The sequence below is a fragment of the Ischnura elegans genome, chromosome 11, assembly GCF_921293095.1.
Source record: "Ischnura elegans chromosome 11, ioIscEleg1.1, whole genome shotgun sequence".
Taxonomy (NCBI): domain Eukaryota; kingdom Metazoa; phylum Arthropoda; class Insecta; order Odonata; family Coenagrionidae; genus Ischnura; species Ischnura elegans.
The window spans coordinates 31,885,246-31,905,306 of record NC_060256.1 but is presented as its reverse complement, the minus strand read 5'-3'; the positions used below and the strand labels follow the sequence as shown (position 1 = coordinate 31,905,306).

Genomic DNA, 20,061 nt, shown 5'->3' with positions numbered 1-20,061 from the left:
CGAATATTTTAAAAAATGCGAATTGCCCTGATTATAGTTCGTTATATAATGGCATGGTGGTTACTACCCACGGTTCTCTCCGCCAACTTCGCTTTCATGTAAGACTCGTGCAATTTTCATTTGCCTGCACAACCCCCATGTGCGATTGTGAATAATGACCAATAGTTTTATGCCCACAAAACGGTCATTTTATTTTGTACACAAATGTCAGAATGTTGATTGAGTACTTTTCATGTTAGTCGTGTGCTGTTAATGTTAACGTGCGCATGATAGCGATGGGAACGCAAGCTGACTTGCTGTGTGTACGCTACATGTCGAACGCATTTTCTCGTTCACAGATAGTGGCGGCACAAAACTTGTCAGAATACTTTTGCCTTTAGTGCATGATGATGCAGTCCCGTGATGGCTCAAAGTTGAGTGCGACCTCTCGGTTCATAGAGGTGGACTACTTCCATCTGCTGCCACACAACGCTCCCTCTGTATTCGGGGCCACATGGCCTAGAGAGAGTCTTTCGCAATCCAAGCAGGTGAGGCAGGACCTGTTAGTAGTAAGCGAACGCATCCTGCTCCACGTTCCGCTCCGCTTTTTCCCCTCCGCGGCCCATTTGACCGCTCCTCCTGGCGCATTTTCCACCCCATTTAACTGCGATGGCGTGTTGGAGGCCACTAACGGCCTGCCCCATTTCACTCCAGCCCACTCCAAGGCGCCCCCTCCGAGTTCATTTCGAGTGCTAGCGCTCACTCCAAAGCTCCTACAGTATCTATAGTCACCGCTGCGAGTGACTGCAAGTCTTCGCCGTCATATGTTACCATGAGAGAAAAATGTTCACTTCACTTTTAGTAATCCTATATTTATATTTCGCGTGTACAGGCTTTCATTCATTCCGCGAATCTAGCCAAAAATAAGTACGCCGCGTGGCAGAAAATGCTCGCATGAACGAACCTATGTTCCGAACCAGTAATGATATCGTATAGGAAATAGTGATCGCATGTTTCGGTTTTCCTAACTTATTCGTGGATTATTGCAGTGTTTGGTTTTCCAATTTAATATTAAATATGTCACTTTTTATAATTCTCTAACCAAAATACTGACGTATGAAGTGAACATGGAGTCATTTAAGTGACGCAGCGGATTTTCAGTCCAAGCTTAAGCAGGAGCCAAAATTGATGATCCACATATATGGCAATAATTCATTACATTCCAGTCATTTCTGTGGTATATGTGTTATGAATGAAGTCTGTGCTAGTGTATATACACACAAAGAATACCAAGAAAAACGTCGAAATCTTAAATCTTATCGTTTATCGATTTCCACGGTCGCGTTCCCGAAATTAGGAATCAACTTAAATTTTTCATTGTTATTGCTGCTAAGTAATTGGGAAAAGTTAGTTTTTCACGTCAAATAAGAGTTCCTCAAATAAGTTATCGATACATGATTGATATAACGATAATATATTTTTCACGCCGTAATACATTTACTAGTTCAGGTGCGTAGTTAACTCCAACATCGGCGAAATGTATCGACTGAAATGAGTGCATGTACGTAAATTCTGGAAAAAAACGTAGATTACTCATAAATATTTAATGTTGTAATGATTACGAAAATTATGTGCTTAGTTGTGATCGGCACACGAATGGTACTAGATTTTATTACATCGTAAGTGATATAATGTTCGAAAAATTTTATGAGTGTGTTTCTGTGTGAACAGGTAATTAATGCATTTAAGTAAATAATCTTATACTATATTGAGAATCATCTCGTCTTTCATAAATATCAGATATCATTAATTGACATCTTCTGAGTAGATTCAATTCAATTCGTATTTCTATAATTAAAAGGACTGAAAGTGATACCCTTATTTACACTTAGTTCTGCTGTTCGATCTCAGGGTAAAAGTGAAAGAAAAACGTTACTAGATCATCATCAACCACCCCAGCGAGAGCAACTGTTAGGTAAATGTTTTTTTTACTTTTCCATCCATTTATGTTATCTTTCCGCTCTCTATTTAATTATAGTTTATAATTTAACGAAAACGATTCGCACTCACGCTATAGCTTGTTTTTTCATACATTTTAGGGCTGATATTTTATCATTGAGTACTCACTTCCTTTTTCTCGAGTGACTGAAAATTTATCACAAATTCTAGAGCTTGGAACGGTGCAACTTTTTTTTCTAATTTAAATGGTTAAGTTACGGTAATTTTATTTAATATATGAAATTTTCCGCTTGTATGTGTTAATCTTGAGCAGATAATGCCAAAAATGAATTTATTCAATAAGATTTTATTTTTCAAAATCTTGTCGCACAATAAGACTTCATCACTTGGGATGCATTCAGTGGCACCATGGTTTTATCAGTAATAGGCAATTTACTGAAATTCGGGCTGGTAATCAGTATGACGATATTCTTCTCACCATTTATTTGGAGAACTTTAAAACCTCCAGCGGGTTCTCCTTAACTATACGAATCGATTTCATTAATTCTGCGTGGGTATACTGCCCTAAATATGGAACTGAACCGTGTGAAATCTCCCGTGTATAGCTGTTCTTAGCTTTACAGACGGGTTATTGCAATGTGGAAATAATGACTGTAAATCAGCTCAAAGAGTTGATCCAAGATGTTTTCGTGGAGACAACTTCGTTTCGTGCGGCTAATGGCTTTTAGCGGCTCTGTTCGTAAAACTATGCTTTTAATACCGCCGTCCATTTGGTTTCAAATTGCATAACTCGGCTCGAAGACCAAGATGGTAAGGGAAATACCATACTGATGATGAAATAATTGATATTCTTCAATATCTTACCTAATTGTATGCATAGATTATTCCATTAAATAATCACAGATTCTTGGGTAGAGCGTGGTGTTATGCAGGAAGAAGTTCCTATGTACATAGCCTACGTTGTTGCGCGCTTGGGTGCTTATCAATGGGTCCTGGGTTCACGCCCCGGGTGAAGCCATCGGAAACGCCCCAAATAAAATCCTCGAAGTGCGGGGTGGTCCATTGAAAAGAACTTGCACCCCTACGCTACTGAATGTGGGAAATTCAGACCCTGTGGTTTAGGTTGGGGTTAGCTTTACCCTCACCTATCAATGCTAGTATCAGGCTTGAATCACTTTGTGAATGATTCGTTAACATATATGTACCTTCATACTTGGTGCCGTAGAGGCTCATAGTTTCAGCATTCAGGAAGCTAAATTTAGGTTAACAGCCCCGATTATAGCTTATTTCTCAGTGAAATCCGGATCGCTTTGCTCGTCAGCGACGCGAGTGGCGACTTTTGTAATCCCATTTAACTGCGCGGTGGGTGACAACACAACTGGAGACTTAACTCGAGGATCATTTATTGTAGTATTGGCTCGTGGTATCCTTGGTTCCTTTCGTTTAGACTTTGCTAACGCCGACGCCGGGTTTCTCTCCAACCTTTCTTACCTATCCTTCCCTCTTGGCGAAAATGACCTTAGCTGTCCATACCATACCTTCTCCACGCAGAATACTTCAGCTGCGCAGGCGGAATGCAGCAACCATTACTATCGCTCCAGTGCTATCGCGCCTTCCAGCGTCATCGTCTTCGCTTGGGTCGGCCGTATACTACTCCTAAGTCTTCGCTTCCCGAACACAGTGAAACACGACGGGACGGCTAGTATTGAAGGACGTTCTCAGCGATCTGCGATAGCTGTTGGGAGGGCTTTATGGCGCCAAGTGCCTCCCAAGGAAGCGAAATCGCCCCAGCGCGCCTCCCTCGCGATAGCAGCGCCTCTAGGCGTGGCGGTGGCGAGGGCCGAAAGCTGCGCGATAGCGCCTTTAAATCAGAGTTTGCGATGTGGTGGGTGCTGGCCCAAATGGGCCCATCGCATCTTTACGACCATCCTGGGGAGGGGCCCTTCGGGACGGCTAGCCTCTTATTGGCTGGACGCAGCTAATGCCACGGAAAAAGGCAGCTCCTATCGGATCAAACTCCAGCCGCGCCAGCACAAAATCACACGCACGGCGCCTCTTCCGCTTGACAGGTTTTTTTATCGCGGGAGACGACCATGCCATTTACAGTAAGACGATCCACGCATAGGTCTTCCTTCACTGATATGTTTGATAGCTCGTATTTAGGGTCTATATGGTCACTGGCTACCTACCTCCGTAAATAGTTTCCCATCGGCTGAAATCATATATATATATCTTCTCACTATTTTACTTATACCTTCTGTCCTTATATAAGGACGAAAATTGAAGATATTGCATTTACATACTGCCATACAAGCCGCCTAAAAAGGAGAGTGGCAGGTAGTCTACATTAAGCCCGTCAAACAGCCGTCTAAAGAAAAAAGCAAATTCTCCTACAAAACTACGTCTAGCATTTGTTAAAGTCCTTTATGGTTCGGGGCAGGGGCGGATCCAGGATTTCTTTCTGGGGGGGGCACAAGCAAGGCCGTATCCAGGATTTTGTTCAGAGGGGGGCACAAGAATATCTCGTAATACAAAACGAACGCAATGATAATGGGACCGTATGAAAAATCTTGCATATTTTTGAGTGTCTGGGGCGGGCACGTGCCCCCGTGCCCCCCCCCCCCTGGATCCGCCTATGGTTCGGGGGAAATGCGAATTCCTATATCTGTACGTTTGGCAACATATCTCTTAATTTATCGCTTCTGTCGGACCTGGAAATAATCAAGGGGCTCTAAAGGTCTGTTTACACGGTACATTAACACGTACAAGTTAATATCTAAATGTATGAACGCGAGAATGAATACGAAAATGTACCTTGTAACCACTCAACTGGTGCGGACGTATGAATGGAAAATAGAACCTGTTCTAAATTGGTTCATGCATTCGTACATGTTCCGTTCCGCTCCACTAAAATAATTCACGCAAACAGAAATTAAATATTACGTGTCAATGTATCGTGTGAACAGGCCTTAAGATGATGTTTTCCGTGTCGCTCCTAAAGATATCTATTCTCTATTGTTCATGCAATCTAAGCCTAGCGCACAGCCTCCTCTCCAGCGGCTCCCAGCCTGATTCGCTAAACATCTGGGTGACGCTGTCTGTACGCCCGAAGCAGTTTTTGACGAATTTCGCAGCTTTCCATTGTATTTTATTCAGTTCACGGATTAAGTCTTTCTGCACCAGATCCCATATGCTCGCTGTATATTTAAGGTGTGGTCGGACGAGTGCGATATATCACCTTTATTTTATTTTCTCATCCGAAAATCTTCCCACAGTTCGCTTGACGAATCCCAAATTCTTCTGAGTTATGCCGAATATATTCCTTTTATGAGTTTCCCACGAAATGTTTGAAGTTATCGTAAAATATGTATACGTAATACATGAGTAAATAAGCCAGATAATAACCAATGGTGAACTTTCGAGAATAAAAGGAAACGAATAATGGCTCAAGCACTAGCAGAGTGGAACTCAAGTTTTCAATTATTTAACATAATAATAGAACTTTCTTCGTCTATTTCCACACTTCTTCATTTTTGCCGACCGATTCCACGTAGTACCATTTTCAAGATACAACCAGGTTAAACCTTGGCATTATTTCCTGGACTTTAGGTTGATATGGATAAAGAATTGTGGAAATACACAGGTACTTTGTTAATGTTAAATATGAAAGATTTCCACCGCATTACTCCGGAAAATGAATCTTTTATCTCAAGTTTTCAATTATGGCTGCTGAACTCATTGTTGGAAATAGAAAATTTTGCTGGTAAGGGAAGAAGTGCTTCATGTATTTGTGGAAATCCTATTTTTTTTAATTGGTCCTTCACTCAAGTCTTCAATTTTTCGAGTGATTAAGTATATCTTGTATCATACTGCATGGTGTGATGCAGGAAGAAGGTCACATAGATAGTCCCACAAGGAAGCCTAACAGGCCCTCTATTGTGCACTTTCGTTAACTTTTGATGTTTTTAATTATACATAAGAACAGATATACCTCTTTATTCATACAGTTTATCATTGAGGCGATTGGTTTTATCATGAATCCGCTCCTCTGATGACACATCTTATGGTTAACCTGAAGTTTACAATGAAACCATGTTTATCAGTTAATTATTTCATGTTGCGTATGCGCAGGGCGACTCACCTGTCTTGTAATGTTAGTGGTTCAGAGAAAAGTCCTCCGAACTTACACATTGGGACCAATTTTTTCCCTTCCAACGTATTTACTGCTTATATGACCATTGATTGAAACATACTATCTTTAGAACAGTATATATGTTTCTAAGGCAAAATATTGATTCCAAAAACAGACCCTGAGAAGTTCAAAATCAAGAGGGATTGGTCGAGGACTCCCAGCGTCAGAAATGTACGTTAGCTTGTATTTTCTTCAAGGAGCAGCATGCAGTTTGGTTGAAAGCATTTTGGAATATGCTCCTATGGAATCTCATATCACTTGCTCTCTCTCATATCTCATCTCTCTATCATAATCTCATATCATTATCAAATATCTATCGTTGTATGCACTTCCGCGTCGTTGGGCTTAATACGGTTTAACATTAATGAGCGTAAGTTGAATACAATGGAATGCCATTGATAAAGGAAAAGAATTTTAATTTAAAATACTCATGCATAATAATAGGAAGTTTTAATTAAAGATAATATGACTATAATCTATAAATATAACCTGAATATAATATTTACTCTGTGATATCAGTGCTCCGCAATGATGTTGGGAAGGGCCGTATTCTCAGACGATACGGTCACTTTCCATTCATTCCGAAGTAAGTGCAGTCACAGTTGTCCAGGAAGCCACAATTTGTTTGAAAACCATTCCAAAAAATAAGGTAATTTCCGTGGTAGGCATTAATATCACCGATATTCTCATACGAAAATGTACATTTAGTCGCAACCGATCGCGTCGATCGATAGGAAGAGGGTGAAGATGAAAACAAAAGAAGGAAGGAGAAAAATTATTTTCAGCTATATTATTTAGCAATAAGTCTAAATAGTAGGTAGAAAAAATTCCGTACCGTAGGGATGCAAAAACAAGGAGGGGGATGGAAAAGAAAGTTAAACTCTTGAAAGGCAAACTGTATCCTGGAGAAACGCAACTTCCTTGACACTAATGCATAGTTGGTGGCTCATTACTCTCGCTCGACGGCGGAGAGATAGAAACGATCTGAGCTCCTGTCGAGTAGGGCCGGAGAAAACTGGTAGTTTTATCGCGAAGACTACAGTCTCGTGATGGAAAAATTGAAGGTCGACATTTATTTTTCGAGTAATTAATTTTTAATCGCAATGAAAAGCACCCTTTTCGACAAAAATTGAAATTTGAACCAAAATATCGACTAATTCGAAAAATTGTCGTTTCTTAAAAAAAGCCGTTTGCAGAAAAACGTTTCTATATCATTAGAAAAAACACTCAAAATAAAATATTGAAAGATCAAGTGTGTCATATGCTTTCTTGAAGATCCCATTCCTTTCCAATTTTGAAAGATCAAGTGAGGAAGATGCTTTCTTGATGATCCCATCCCTTTCCAGTTTTACCAGTCTTAAAGAAGAGTCTTTCACATGGGATGGATGACGTTATCATAGGCTGGTAGCGACACTGCTATGATCAAACGCAGTGTTTAATCTCGACGTTGGAAAATTGAGATTCGATTGAAATTCGAATATCTTGACTCGATCTCGATTTCCTCGTACTTTGAATAGTAAAATTCGATTTTAGTCGTAATCGATTTTTCCGTGATTAAATAGGTCTGAATAGAATTAGGTATAGAAAATAGGTTAAAAAAACTAACGAGATCGACTTAATATTTAGTAGGGCATTTCATTTTCCACTGGATGTAAGCACAGGGCAGAGATTGTATCCTTTATGAGTACGATAACCCTTGATATGACTAGTATGGTGTGTGGTACATGAGTAGATATGAAGAGAATGGAATCCCTTGGTCACCAAGTTGTTGCATATTTCTTCCATCAATTTCTGTACCCAACTCCGTTTAGGAAAAAAAATCACTCGTACCCCTTGGCTTCTCACCCCCTGATACGGAACATTCATCACCTGCGTTTGAATGAAGACGGAACAAAGACGTGGCTAAATCTGAGACGTCAGCAAAATTTGAGCCCAAATTCGGAAATAGCCTCCGTGTACTTAAACCCTTGACGGCATGAATTTTTAAATACGTGCCAGAAATAATTCTCATAAAATATATACAGAAAAGCTTCAATTACTACATGTTTATAACTTTTTCTGCTATTTTTTATTTTTAAAGATAAAGTTTTAATATTTATCTCATGTTATACATTATGGTTATGGACAACTTTTACATGAAAAGGATACATAGCACAGATTTGAAAATTTTCCAAGAAAGGTTTTCATTTTATATACTCATTGAAAACTTTTCGTTGGCGCCCGTACTATTACCAATAACATAAATAGATATCACCTTGGTGAATCCTCTTACTCAACTCTCATGCGGGGAGCTTTCTTACTTCAGCATAATTAGAAGCTGATTATCTGCGATACCTACTGACTGCTTTGAGAACCGCACAGTATAACGACGGGGTATATCTGATACACCATGCGTTAGAGAGGAAGAATAGGGTGGTTTCCTATTTTTTCATTACCTAAATCGAAAGGTAATTACTCCTGGAGTGCGTATTTCACGTTTTTACATTTTTAAATGATGATATCCATTTTTCGCGATTAAACGAAAAGGGAAAATTTTCAAGCGTACGAAAACGCGACGGCTATGTATGAATGCTGGGAAAAGCCCGTTTGACGTCTGGCCGCTGCTGTGTGAGGCCACCTGGGTGCAAGGTTATGAACGCCGCTACGATGCAGGCTGCTTGCTGATGGCGGTAGCGTAGAGTACCCTGCTAGAAGGTAGCGCTCGGCTTAAATAAGGATTATCAATACCCTATCAAACGTAGGAAACTTTCCGACCTTAGGCAATTTGAATATGTTATTATTATGAGATGTTTCCCTGAGCTCTGTGCCTCATGCATGCATTGGTAACCTCAGACGATGTAAAACTCCTAACTACTCGTGTAGCTTCTATGCCTCTGTGACGTAACGCGGAGTGGCATCGCATGGGCGCCAATCTGACCTTTTTCAAATGAAGTTATAATTGACCATTAAAATCCGTCTAAACTGGGATTTCTAAAACCAACTAATTTGTATATTATGAATACTCTAATGGTGGGTAATGAATCGCAATCAATGCCTTTCGTTTTCTTTGGTGGAGGAAACTACCCTATTGTGCCCCTCAGAAATAAGCGGCAATAAGTGTATTGTATCATATGTTATACAAAATGGAGTGAGGGGTTAAAGACCCTAAATTGAATTTTTTAAACGTGTGAAAAAATGTCAAAATGAAAGTGGCCGATTTTCAATCTCATATCAATGTGCAAAATGTTATCTTTCAGCTACGACGCGCGGGGCAAGCACTCGGACAAGGCGTCCCACTGGAAAGAGAAGGAGCTTGTGGACGAGCGCGCCTATTTCCGGACCATAACGGAGCCCGCCACACTGTCCGTCGACTCGGTGGAGGAACGGGACGAGGGCGAGTATCGGTGTCGCGTGGACTTCCGGAAATCGCCCACGAGGAACACCAAAGTGCGGCTGACCGTCATCGGTGAGTATGTGCCTGCATCTTGCTGCACGAAGTCTTGGCATTTATTAATATCTATTCACTTTATGCCTGCGGGTGAGCTTTCGTGAGAGTCCGGACACTCTCGGATGGCTTCGCTGATAGGGGAGGGGTAGTACCAAGAGAGAGAGGATGAGCTAACATAACGTTGCCAAATGTACATAGCCGCCCTACTTTGTCACTGAAAACGTGTGAGTCATAGATGGCCATAGGTATCATGGTCCGGGCGCCGAGATAATATACCTACTCATTTGGAAGGCATTGAGGATAATCCCTTCACAGAAGCCCATTACATTTCCAGCTACCGCGCCGAATGAGGCATACTTAATCACAAACAATGAGAACGCGTGAGGTTTGACAACACTGCTCCACGAGCAGATTCACGATGTTTACTCGGCGGAGGTCGGAGAGCGGCTGACTGAGGCCACGCCTGCTGTTAGCTGATTGGCCAAGGGAAAGTCACATGTCGAGAAACTTTTCCTCCCCTCATCTCCACTTGCTTTGGCCACACCAGCTCACCCACAGAGGTAAAATGAACAGAGTTTAATAGCTTCTGTCGCGGGATGAAAAAGAAACGATGATCATACAACTATAACCCGAAGGACCAGAGAAATACAACGCACTTTTAAACATTCAAAAAATATATAACCATAACTTTGACAATATCATGACAATAGTGAATAATAATGGGGGAATTTCTCTTATCAGCACTATAATGGGAGAAATTTCACTTATCAGTCAGTCTTCAGTCAGTAAGCATCCTTGTCTGCAGTTCCGCCGACACTTGAGCACACTTGGGGGGCGGGGGAGGGGCAGGGGCAGCCAGAGCGGCTGATGCACCACGCATTCTCACTATGAGTTCCACACACGACTGACTGCGAGATTGACGACGACTCGTCGCACGCACACACAAAAAATTGAATATCGGAATAAAACTACGCCCTCCGGTGGCAGTTACGACAACTAAAACATACTTCTGTTTACAGAACAGCTTCCCATTTTCTTCCCTGATTTTTATCTCGTATGGTCAATCATGTGGTGGATCTAGTTCAAGCAGTATTACTGGTATATTATTTCATCCTCGGTATTCAGGAATCTCCCGCTACTATGGCAATATTTAATAATCGCAGGATATACTTTTATCTAGCTGTATTTAGGCTTTTGAATAGTGATTCAGCTACTTATGAAAAGTGATATCTGTTGCTGAAAATACAGTAGATCCAATATGTACCTGAGTCCTTTTTCCGGGCACGCTTAATTTCATTCGATAGTACTTTATATTTTCTATATTATTTTTATTGGTAAGTTGGCTATTGTTTTTACTTGGAATCAATATATCTTTTTTGTGCGAAGCTTTGATTACCTTGACTCCGTCGATTGTGATGTAAATTCTTGTCATTGAGTTTGGTTGTTGAGGTAGGTTATTATTAAAGAGTTACTTTTAGGATTTCATTAAAATAAAGCTAACTTTTAAGCACTTATTGGTGTGTATATGTTGTGAGGGGTATACACTTCTGTACGTTGGTTATATAATGCAATGCATGTTGCACCAGCAGCACTCCGTATCTGTTCGTGCTTATATATTATGCACTCATGTATAGCATTTTACATCCTTTCTGACTTATTTCTCAGCCAATTTGTTCTAGTTATTAATATCTATTCTTACCTAAGCTTATTAGAGCACATTTAGCTGATGATTTGTTAGAGACATGAGTATATTACTGTGAATTCTTTACTTCAAAATTTTGATTTTTCCGACTTATGTTTCAACTGCCAATCAATAATTTTGAAGGTCTAATCCGCTGGAAAGAATTTCTGTTTAGTTACAACCTGGTCATAAATTAAACTTTTTGAGCGTTAAATCAACTAAAATTACTTGGCCTGTGACTACAGTCCACTAAAGTACAACTTCAGCCGTCAATTTTATTCTTACTTATTTGTTGTTTTATTTTTATTCCCATATTTTTATTTTCTGTAGTTTTAAGACTAGCTTATTTGAGAAAGGATGATATACAAGATATTTAACGTATCTTTATTTAAACGTAGAATTGTGTAAGCACAGGGGAATTGCGTGGATTTGTTATTGTACCTATTATATACTCTACATAAGAGAGACTACATCAGAGTCCGGCGTACAATTTTCATCCGAAATTCTATTTTTTTCTTCTGGCGAACCGTTTATCTCTTATTAGTATAAGAGAAAGAGATGGGGTAATTTTTTTTACAAAATACTAGCCCAAGAAAAGGCGGATTTCCTGTATTCGTAAGAATCCTTAAGTTTTAAAACTCTTCTCATCCCTTCAGGGCAGGCAAATGAAATAAGCCAATCTTCACATCCAATATCATTTTCAGGTCAAATACAACTTGTCGATGGTTGTTATGAAACAGTCTGCTCAAAAAATAAGTGGGAGATATCCATGTCGTACTTCTCCGCATTAAACGTTGAAGTGAATTTTTACGCTTTTAGGATTCAGAGTCTGACTATCGACGGTTGGTTTAAGATTAAGACTTGATTGACTACTGTTCATATAGTATATCTTGCCTGCAGTTATGTTGGCAGGCGTTACCGATTATATAGCATGTCCCATTGTTATCAGTGAACACGAACTTTTTACATTTAATTCAACCCTTCCCGGTTAGGATTCTTGGAAAAGCATAAAAAATGATACAGAAATATATCATACCGTTCACCTAAAATTAATTTAACATACCCTACCTGATTATTATTGAAAGCCAATCGAAATGCGTGTAGTGGAGTGTGTGAAATTAAAGGTATGTGGGCAGTACAATGTCTTTGCATATCATTTGAGTGTTAAGTTGCAGAGATATAGTTTGCTACAAAGTTTAGTTGGCCATGAAAAATATAAATATGTTTTTTCTCCTTCTTAGTGAACGCATTATTTCTTAAAACACACGAGCCAAAAATTTTAACCTCTTGTGCTATAATTTCTCTGACACTTCACTGGGCCCCCTGGTGATTAATCATCGGAAACTTTCTCTCCACGTAGCCACGCCAACCAAACCCATGACGTGGAAAACAAGGTAATAGTTCTCGGAAAACACGAGGTTACATATTTCTTTCGTTCTCATCTTATGGGGTTAATCAGAGGAAATGATTTATACAAGGTAGCGCACAGCATACTCTTGCATTCATCTTTTTGGAGCGTGCTTTGTGTGTAAGGAAGATAAAGGGATAACGAAGTGAAGATAGCGCGACAGAGCGGCTTGTGCGCTTAGAAGTGGCATTCGAAATTACGATGGAAATTTTTCGATCTAAATCGATTTTGCGAGCGATCGATTTTTTGTAGAAATGAAAAGATCGACTTTTCAACAAAAATCGTAAATTGAACCAAAAGATTGATTAATCGAAATAATTGCCTGTTCCTTTTTAAATACACTTTATACAAAAACATGTTTATTATTCATTCGAAATTACACTCCAAATACGCATCTGAGCAGTAGAAAAAAAATCCCAAAAATCTACTCATAATATATGCTTGAATTTATGGCATTAAAAATTTACAACTGCAAGGGCTGGAAAATGCTTTTCTCCCGACAGACTCTTTGAACCCTCTCAATATGCTACTCAGATGCTTCAATATCATTCAGCATTCAAAAGAAGTTAAAACCGTTCAAGTCAAGACGACTTTGATGGAAACGAGGGGCTTCAAGAACAATCAAGACAATATGTCTGGTGTCATGACGACTGACATGACGTCACATATATTCCAGAAAGCTTGTTCAACGAGTCCTTGAACGAAATTTGACAGTGTGAAACCGCCATTATATCATCCCATCATGTTTTTTAGGGACTGCCTTTCACGGGAGAATTTTTTACCATTCTTTTTATGATTTATCCTGATAATTCTATTTTTCATAATTGCACAGAAAATTTTATTTTTCGATTGACATGACGTCATATGAGTTCGAGAAAGTTTGTTCAACGAGTCTTGAACGGAATATGACGTTGTGAAACCGCCATAATATCATCCCATCATATTCTGTAATATCTTTAGTGGAAAAATTTTATTTACCATTCTTTTTATGATATGCCCTGAAAACTATATTTTTCATGATTGCCCAGAAAATTTTATTTTTCGATTGACGTGACGTCATATGCATTCGATAAAGTTTTTTCAACGCGTCTTGAACGGAATTTGATGGTGTGAAACCACCATAATATCATCCCATCATATTCTGTAATATCTTTAGTGGAAAAATTTTATTTACCATTCTTTTTATGATATGCCCTGAAAACTATATTTTTCATGATTGCCCAGAAAATTTTATTTTTCGATTGACGTGACGTCATATGCATTCGATAAAGTTTTTTCAACGCGTCTTGAACGGAATTTGATGGTGCGAAACCACCATAATATCATCCCATAATATTTTTGTGATTTTCTTTCGCGGAGTAATTTGATTTGCCATTCTTTTTATGATTTGCATATGAATTTGTTTTCATGGTTTCCCTAAAAATTTTACGCATACGCTTTCGAGAAGGCTTGTTCAACGTGTCTTGAACGGAATTTGACTGTATGAAACCGCCTTAAGAAGTCCAAGTGCTGGAAAATGCTATTCTCCCGGAGTTTCCAAGGTGAGCATGATGAATTACTCCCAATGCTCCCTCGAACCCCGTTTTCTGAATTTTTTCACACTCTCTTCTGGCGTCCAGCGAACCGGCTGGCCGCCAAATGTTCTCAACGACTATTAATCTCCGGAACGTTTTCGCTTCGGACCCGCCAGCCAGAGAAAATCATTAGTGGACTTGGGATTGAGGGTTGCAAAAACATCATTAAAATCGCTTGCTCATGATTAGTGATTCTCCACCCCTCCTACCCTGCGACACAAGTGCCTCCTCGCGCAGGTGTGACCATCTCCGGACCGCTGCTTTTTGCCACTTACGAACGGGCCGAGAGGGAGATGGGACGCTTTTTGGAGGGGCCCTTTGGCCGCAGTACACCCCAAACCGGAGTATTTTGCGTCATCTCGTAGAGTAGCGATCGGGATGAAAAGGGATATTGCTGACGCTGCAGAATCCTCGGTCAGGGGGGGGGCACACGCAAAAAAAGGGGGTTTGCAATTGTGGTTACGGTGGGAAGACAAGGAAGAAGGATTTTAAGGGTTCAGGCTGCTTCTTTCCCTTGCCCGGACGCGAAATTACCGCGTTGGCGTCGAGTAAGCGTTTTTCGTGGGGAAGGGTTTTAATGAATGGGGGTTTGAAGGTTTATTAAGTTTGGTGTGGGGAGACCACTCATGTGCATTATGAGAGGCAAAAAAAAGATGGGGAGTGCATTAAAGATATTGTTGTTTTAATGGATGGTGCCGGAACGTGCGTGATATATGAAGCGGACGGTGGGAGACTAAACACCTGGCTGCAAGAATCGTCGATCCAACGTACCTCTTGTTTTCTTCGCGGCTCCAAGCGCGTTGGCGTTGACACAGCCGACGTTTCGTCAAAGTCATTTTTGTCCTTAAGTCAACTGCCCTGAAGAGTGAAAGATTCAACTAGATGATGATACGGGACACATTAGGACGGAGAAGGAAAATAAGTAGGCTTTGCGCACCCTTGCGAGAGAGAAAGCATGGGGAAACTACGACTTCATCATCATCACTGGTCAACAATCCTAAGATTGCTTTGACGTTGCTCCCCACTCAATTCTCCTATCAGCTACTCTTTTCACACCTACGTATTTCTTCTCTTTCACATCCTCCTTACCCTGCTCCACATATTTTTCTCGAGATCTTCCTTTCCCGTTTTCGCCATCCACTTCTCCCTCGACGATTGTCTTCATCAGGCCATCATGTCTCAAGATCTGGGTTATAAGGTTGTTCCATCTTCTTATTAAGGTTATTATGAGGCTTCCCTTCTCTCCTACTCTTCTTAGGACTTCCTTATTGCTTACTCAGTCGATCCATGTGATCTTTATCATTCCACTGCAGCACCACATGTCGAAGGCCTCTATCCTTGCTTTCTCCGCTGCTGTCATTGTCCATGCCTCACTTCCGTATTGGAGCATACTCCACTTAAGATTGAAAACCGCAGCTATATAGGTAGGAAAGATCATTAATACAATATGAAATGCCGGCCAAAAAGAACCGATGTAAAAAAGTTATCATATCTTTACAGGGCGACTAATAAATGGAATAATAATAATAATAAATTCGTTTATTTCGTGGGCCTTGTGGCCCATGAGAAAATTATTGTACAACTTTTTACAAGTTCAGCATGACATTACATTCATAAAAGAAAAGAAAAAATGAAAAGAAATACAAAAGATTCACTCGTTGCAGACCGCCGTTAAATTACAGACAATTCGGCAAAACAATATTAACGAAAGGAAAAATATCATACTGCGATATAACTGACTAATTATTACAAGAAATTAAGGCGACAATTTATTATGACAATAGTGTCACACAAACAGTATTTTCAAAAAAATAAATGACAGATTGGTATAACACTCTAATTTAACACAATTTTAAACTCAATTTTCTGCAACAATATGTTTGAGCCAAGAATATATTTGAGAAGATTATTGTACAACTTATGCAAATTCAGCGTGACATTACATTCGTAAAAGAAAAGAAAAAATGAAGAGAAATACAAAAGATTCACTAGTTGCAAACCGCCGTTAACATACAGACAATTCGGCAAAACAATATTATCGCAAGGAAAAATATCATCTGCGGAATAACTGACTAATTATTACAAGAAATTAAGGCGACAATTTATTATGACAATAGTGTCAAACAAACAGTATTTTTCAAAAAAAATAAACAGCAAATTAGTATAACACTCTAATTTAACATTGGAATAGACCTCTGCAGAATTGCTTCAGCCCTATCCTAGAAACTTAGGATTTTCCTGATGAAATGTAAAAATTTATCTCGGAAAACTAATTTCATTGCTAATAATAACATATCTATCCATTGCTTTTCGGGTTATTTCGGGCATTGCGTTCTCATAAGAACTCAACTTCGACGCAGCTAACCCGAAAAGCAATGGGGAGATTTGCAATCCAGCGCTGTGAAAGCCTCAAGCAGAAATAATAACATAATACAGTAGAACCTCGGATAAAGACCACAATCCGTTCCAGAAAGCTGGTCGTTATCCGAAATTTTCGCTATCCGTAACAATTTTCCCCATAAGAAATGAAGGAAATAGGAATAATTGGTTCCTAGCTCCTATTGACTCGCAATTATATGAAAGTTACAGACTATATAAGTATGCTTTTTTAAATGAGAATAGTTATAATACAGAACAAATTGAGTTAAATATAAATAAAAACATTAAAGAAAGCATTTAAACAAAAGGAAACATAGGAAAATTAACCATTTTTACTACCATGAGATGGCGTGGGTGGATGGAGGTATTACTTTGTTTCCATTTGGGATCACACAGCACCGAACACAAACATGGACGCTACACATCTGTTCGCTAACCGAAATTTTGTTCGCTATTCGAGGAAAATGTTTAGCGAAATTTTTGGTCTTTATCCGAATTGTTCGTTATAAGAGGCCTTCGCTAGTCGAGGTTTCACTGTATATACGCGAGTCATCCGTCACCAAAAAGACGAATGAGCGGCCGGTATGCGTCCTCGTAAGCATCTGAGTAGCATGTTAAGAGGATTCAAAGAGTCTTTCACGAGAATATCATTTTCCAGCTCTTACCCTTGTAAATTTTTTATGCTATAAATTCAAGCATGTATTCTGTGCAGCTTTCTTGAGATTTTTTTCTACTGCTAAGATGTGTATTTAGAGCGTTTTTTCGAATGAATAATAAACATGTTTTTGCATACACTTTATTAAAATAGAGAACAGTCAATTATAATTAATCGAAATAATTATTTCGATTAATCGATATTTTGGTTCAATTCACGATGTTTAGCGGGGATTACACACACGAGTTAACTCGTAGTCGATCGATTTATATTGAATCGAATGTGAGCTTCGACTCCACTTGGATTCACTGTTGTGTCTACACGTCTAGCGCTGTCGATTGCACGTTATCGCAAGTGAAGTCTTGTCGTTGGCGGTATTTTTATATCAAGCATATAACCAATTATTCGTTTGTGGCGATGTCTATTAACCGAAGGAGAGTCGCGCTCGGACTTGTTTTGTTGAGCAGCTCCTGAAGGATGTTCAGGAGAGGAAGAGGAGATTACGTTTTACATTGAAGGTTCTTCCGATTTCTGTGGAGCAATAATTCTCACTTCTCATGCACTGATTGCTGTGGGAATTCAGCAGGTTGCTTGTGGAGGAAGAATCAATCTTCCTTTCATTCGCTTGTTTCATGTCTTCAGTATTCGGCGAGGAGTTTACAATAAATTTCTGTGAGAAAGAGGATTCAATTTTTACTTGATACAGTAATATGCATAACTATGAAACCGATGGAGTCCACTAATCCAAGAGATTTCTATTTGTGTAGCAGAGTGATATGATTTACTCTATCAAACGCTTTAGAAATGTCAGTATAGAGGACGTCAATTTTGACAACCATCCTCAAAAACCGGTAGGTTGGATACAGTTAACATACCCTGTCTGAATCCATGTTACTTATGTGCTAATACACTCCTCAGTAGAGGTTCAACCTTGTCAACAGCTATGCTTTTCATGATTTTGGCTATTACTGACTGAATTGTGATGGGACAATAGTTAGTTATAATACATTTGTTGTTAGCCGTATGAAGTTATATTACATTTTTTGTTAGCCGTATGAATGGGAATTAAATAGCTAATTTTCAGAGGGTCAGGGAAAGGAACCACAGCGGAAGGATAAATTGAAGAGCATAAAGAGGTATGAAAGAGCAGAATAACATGATTTAAGAATAGCAGGGCGAATACCATTAGGCTCACAACTCTTGTTAGACACTAGATAGCACCGGATGAGATTATTTTAAGTTGAAATTAAAACAACAGTCAGTTAAACAATTAAACTGATTTTTTGACCGCTTCCACCATAAAGTTAAAAGTCTCGGCCAGGTTCAAATATGCTCGATTTTTCATGTCAAGCCTCCGATGCTTGAATGTTCCAAAGGCATTCATGCCTTTGATATTCCTCGATAAATTTTATGGTGTCTGCCTCGGTAAACGTTACCCTCCGGCATCTCATATTCGCTTACACTTCTCTCAACCACTCTCAACGTTCTCCATTTTTAAACAGCGATCCACTGCTGTCGGACCACTGCGATTATTTCGATCTAATCGAGAACCCTCGGATAGCTACTAGGATGGCGGCTACCTCGTCCGAGTATCGAGAACCACAGCAATCGATAGTGAACTCGGCCGGAAGTTGATATGATACACGTCCGAGTCGGCTAGTACCAACGAGTCAACTCGTTCGTGTAATCCCCGCTTTTGTTCAAAAGTCGATCTTTTCTTTTCTATTAAAAATCGATTAAGATCGAAAGTTTTCCATCGTAAGTTCGAATGCCACTTCTAAGCACAAGCCTTTGAATCAATCTTAATTTCAGTTTTTAAATCCATTCGGAAAAATTAATTCATAATTAAAATATGTTGGCTTTAGTCCAAAAATTTAATAGTGTCGTTTCAGTATAAACCATAAAAATTTCTGCAAGAATTGGTGATAAAGGATATCTAAAAGCTATGCCCTCCGCGTAATTGATTGAAATCTATGTCATTTTAAACGTTTTGGTGATTTAATTTTGATATTTTAGATTTTAATGACAAGAGTGACAAACTTCATTTTTAGAGCAATATTAATATTTCAACAGCCTGCGTATTTTTTGCAATGACTATTTTCCCCAGATTCTTGCAGCCCTCCCAAGAAAGACCTATACCAAATGCCGTAAGTTGACGTAATAATCAACCCCAACCCACCTTACTCCTACAAATTCAACTCTTTAACCACATATATCTCGGCGAAAATTGTTACCCAGTAGATGGAAGTAGGTTTTGAAACCCGGATTGATGTTTTTATTAGTTTTTTGCAAAAAAAACAAGTTTTTTTATGAATGTTTTTAATGAAATTACCCATGAGAAAATCATTTGGCTTAGCCGGGATAAGCCGGGATCCCGGAAAAACCAAATGATTATTTCATGGTGGATTTCGGCCTTTGTGGATTTCATCCTCTGCACCTAAACGCGTGACTGCGAACAAAGGTACCCTAAGCAGCAGACAATACCCATAGAAAATCTAAATATGGTTGATATAACCTAAACACTTGCCAGAAAATTGCCACAATAGGAGTCAAAGTTTACCCTGACTCCGTGCTTCATTTGAATCGCCTTTGAGAAAATCAGAAAAACTTAATATCCATTTAGAGGCTATATTTGCCACCAAGAAAAAATGTTCACATAACTTAAATTAATATAAAGTTTATTAATAATTAACTGGATAACATGTGCTACAAGCATAACTGCTGTATATTCCCCCTCTTTGTATCAATCTTAATTTTAGTTTTTAAATCCCGAAAAAATTAATTCATAATTAAAATATGTTGGCTTA

The 20,061-nt window shown here is 39.2% G+C and overlaps 1 protein-coding gene across 2 annotated transcripts in view; it reads left to right on the top strand.

Annotated features, from left to right (window-relative positions):
* The window catches only part of LOC124167796 (synaptogenesis protein syg-2), a 122,859-nt gene that overhangs the window by 33,693 nt on the left and 69,105 nt on the right, over positions 1–20,061 (top strand). For both annotated transcript variants that reach the window (XM_046545823.1, XM_046545824.1), the window contains exon 3: positions 9,367–9,575. In XM_046545823.1, coding sequence (XP_046401779.1) covers positions 9,367–9,575 — 209 coding nt within the window. The remainder of the gene's footprint in view (positions 1–9,366; positions 9,576–20,061) is intronic.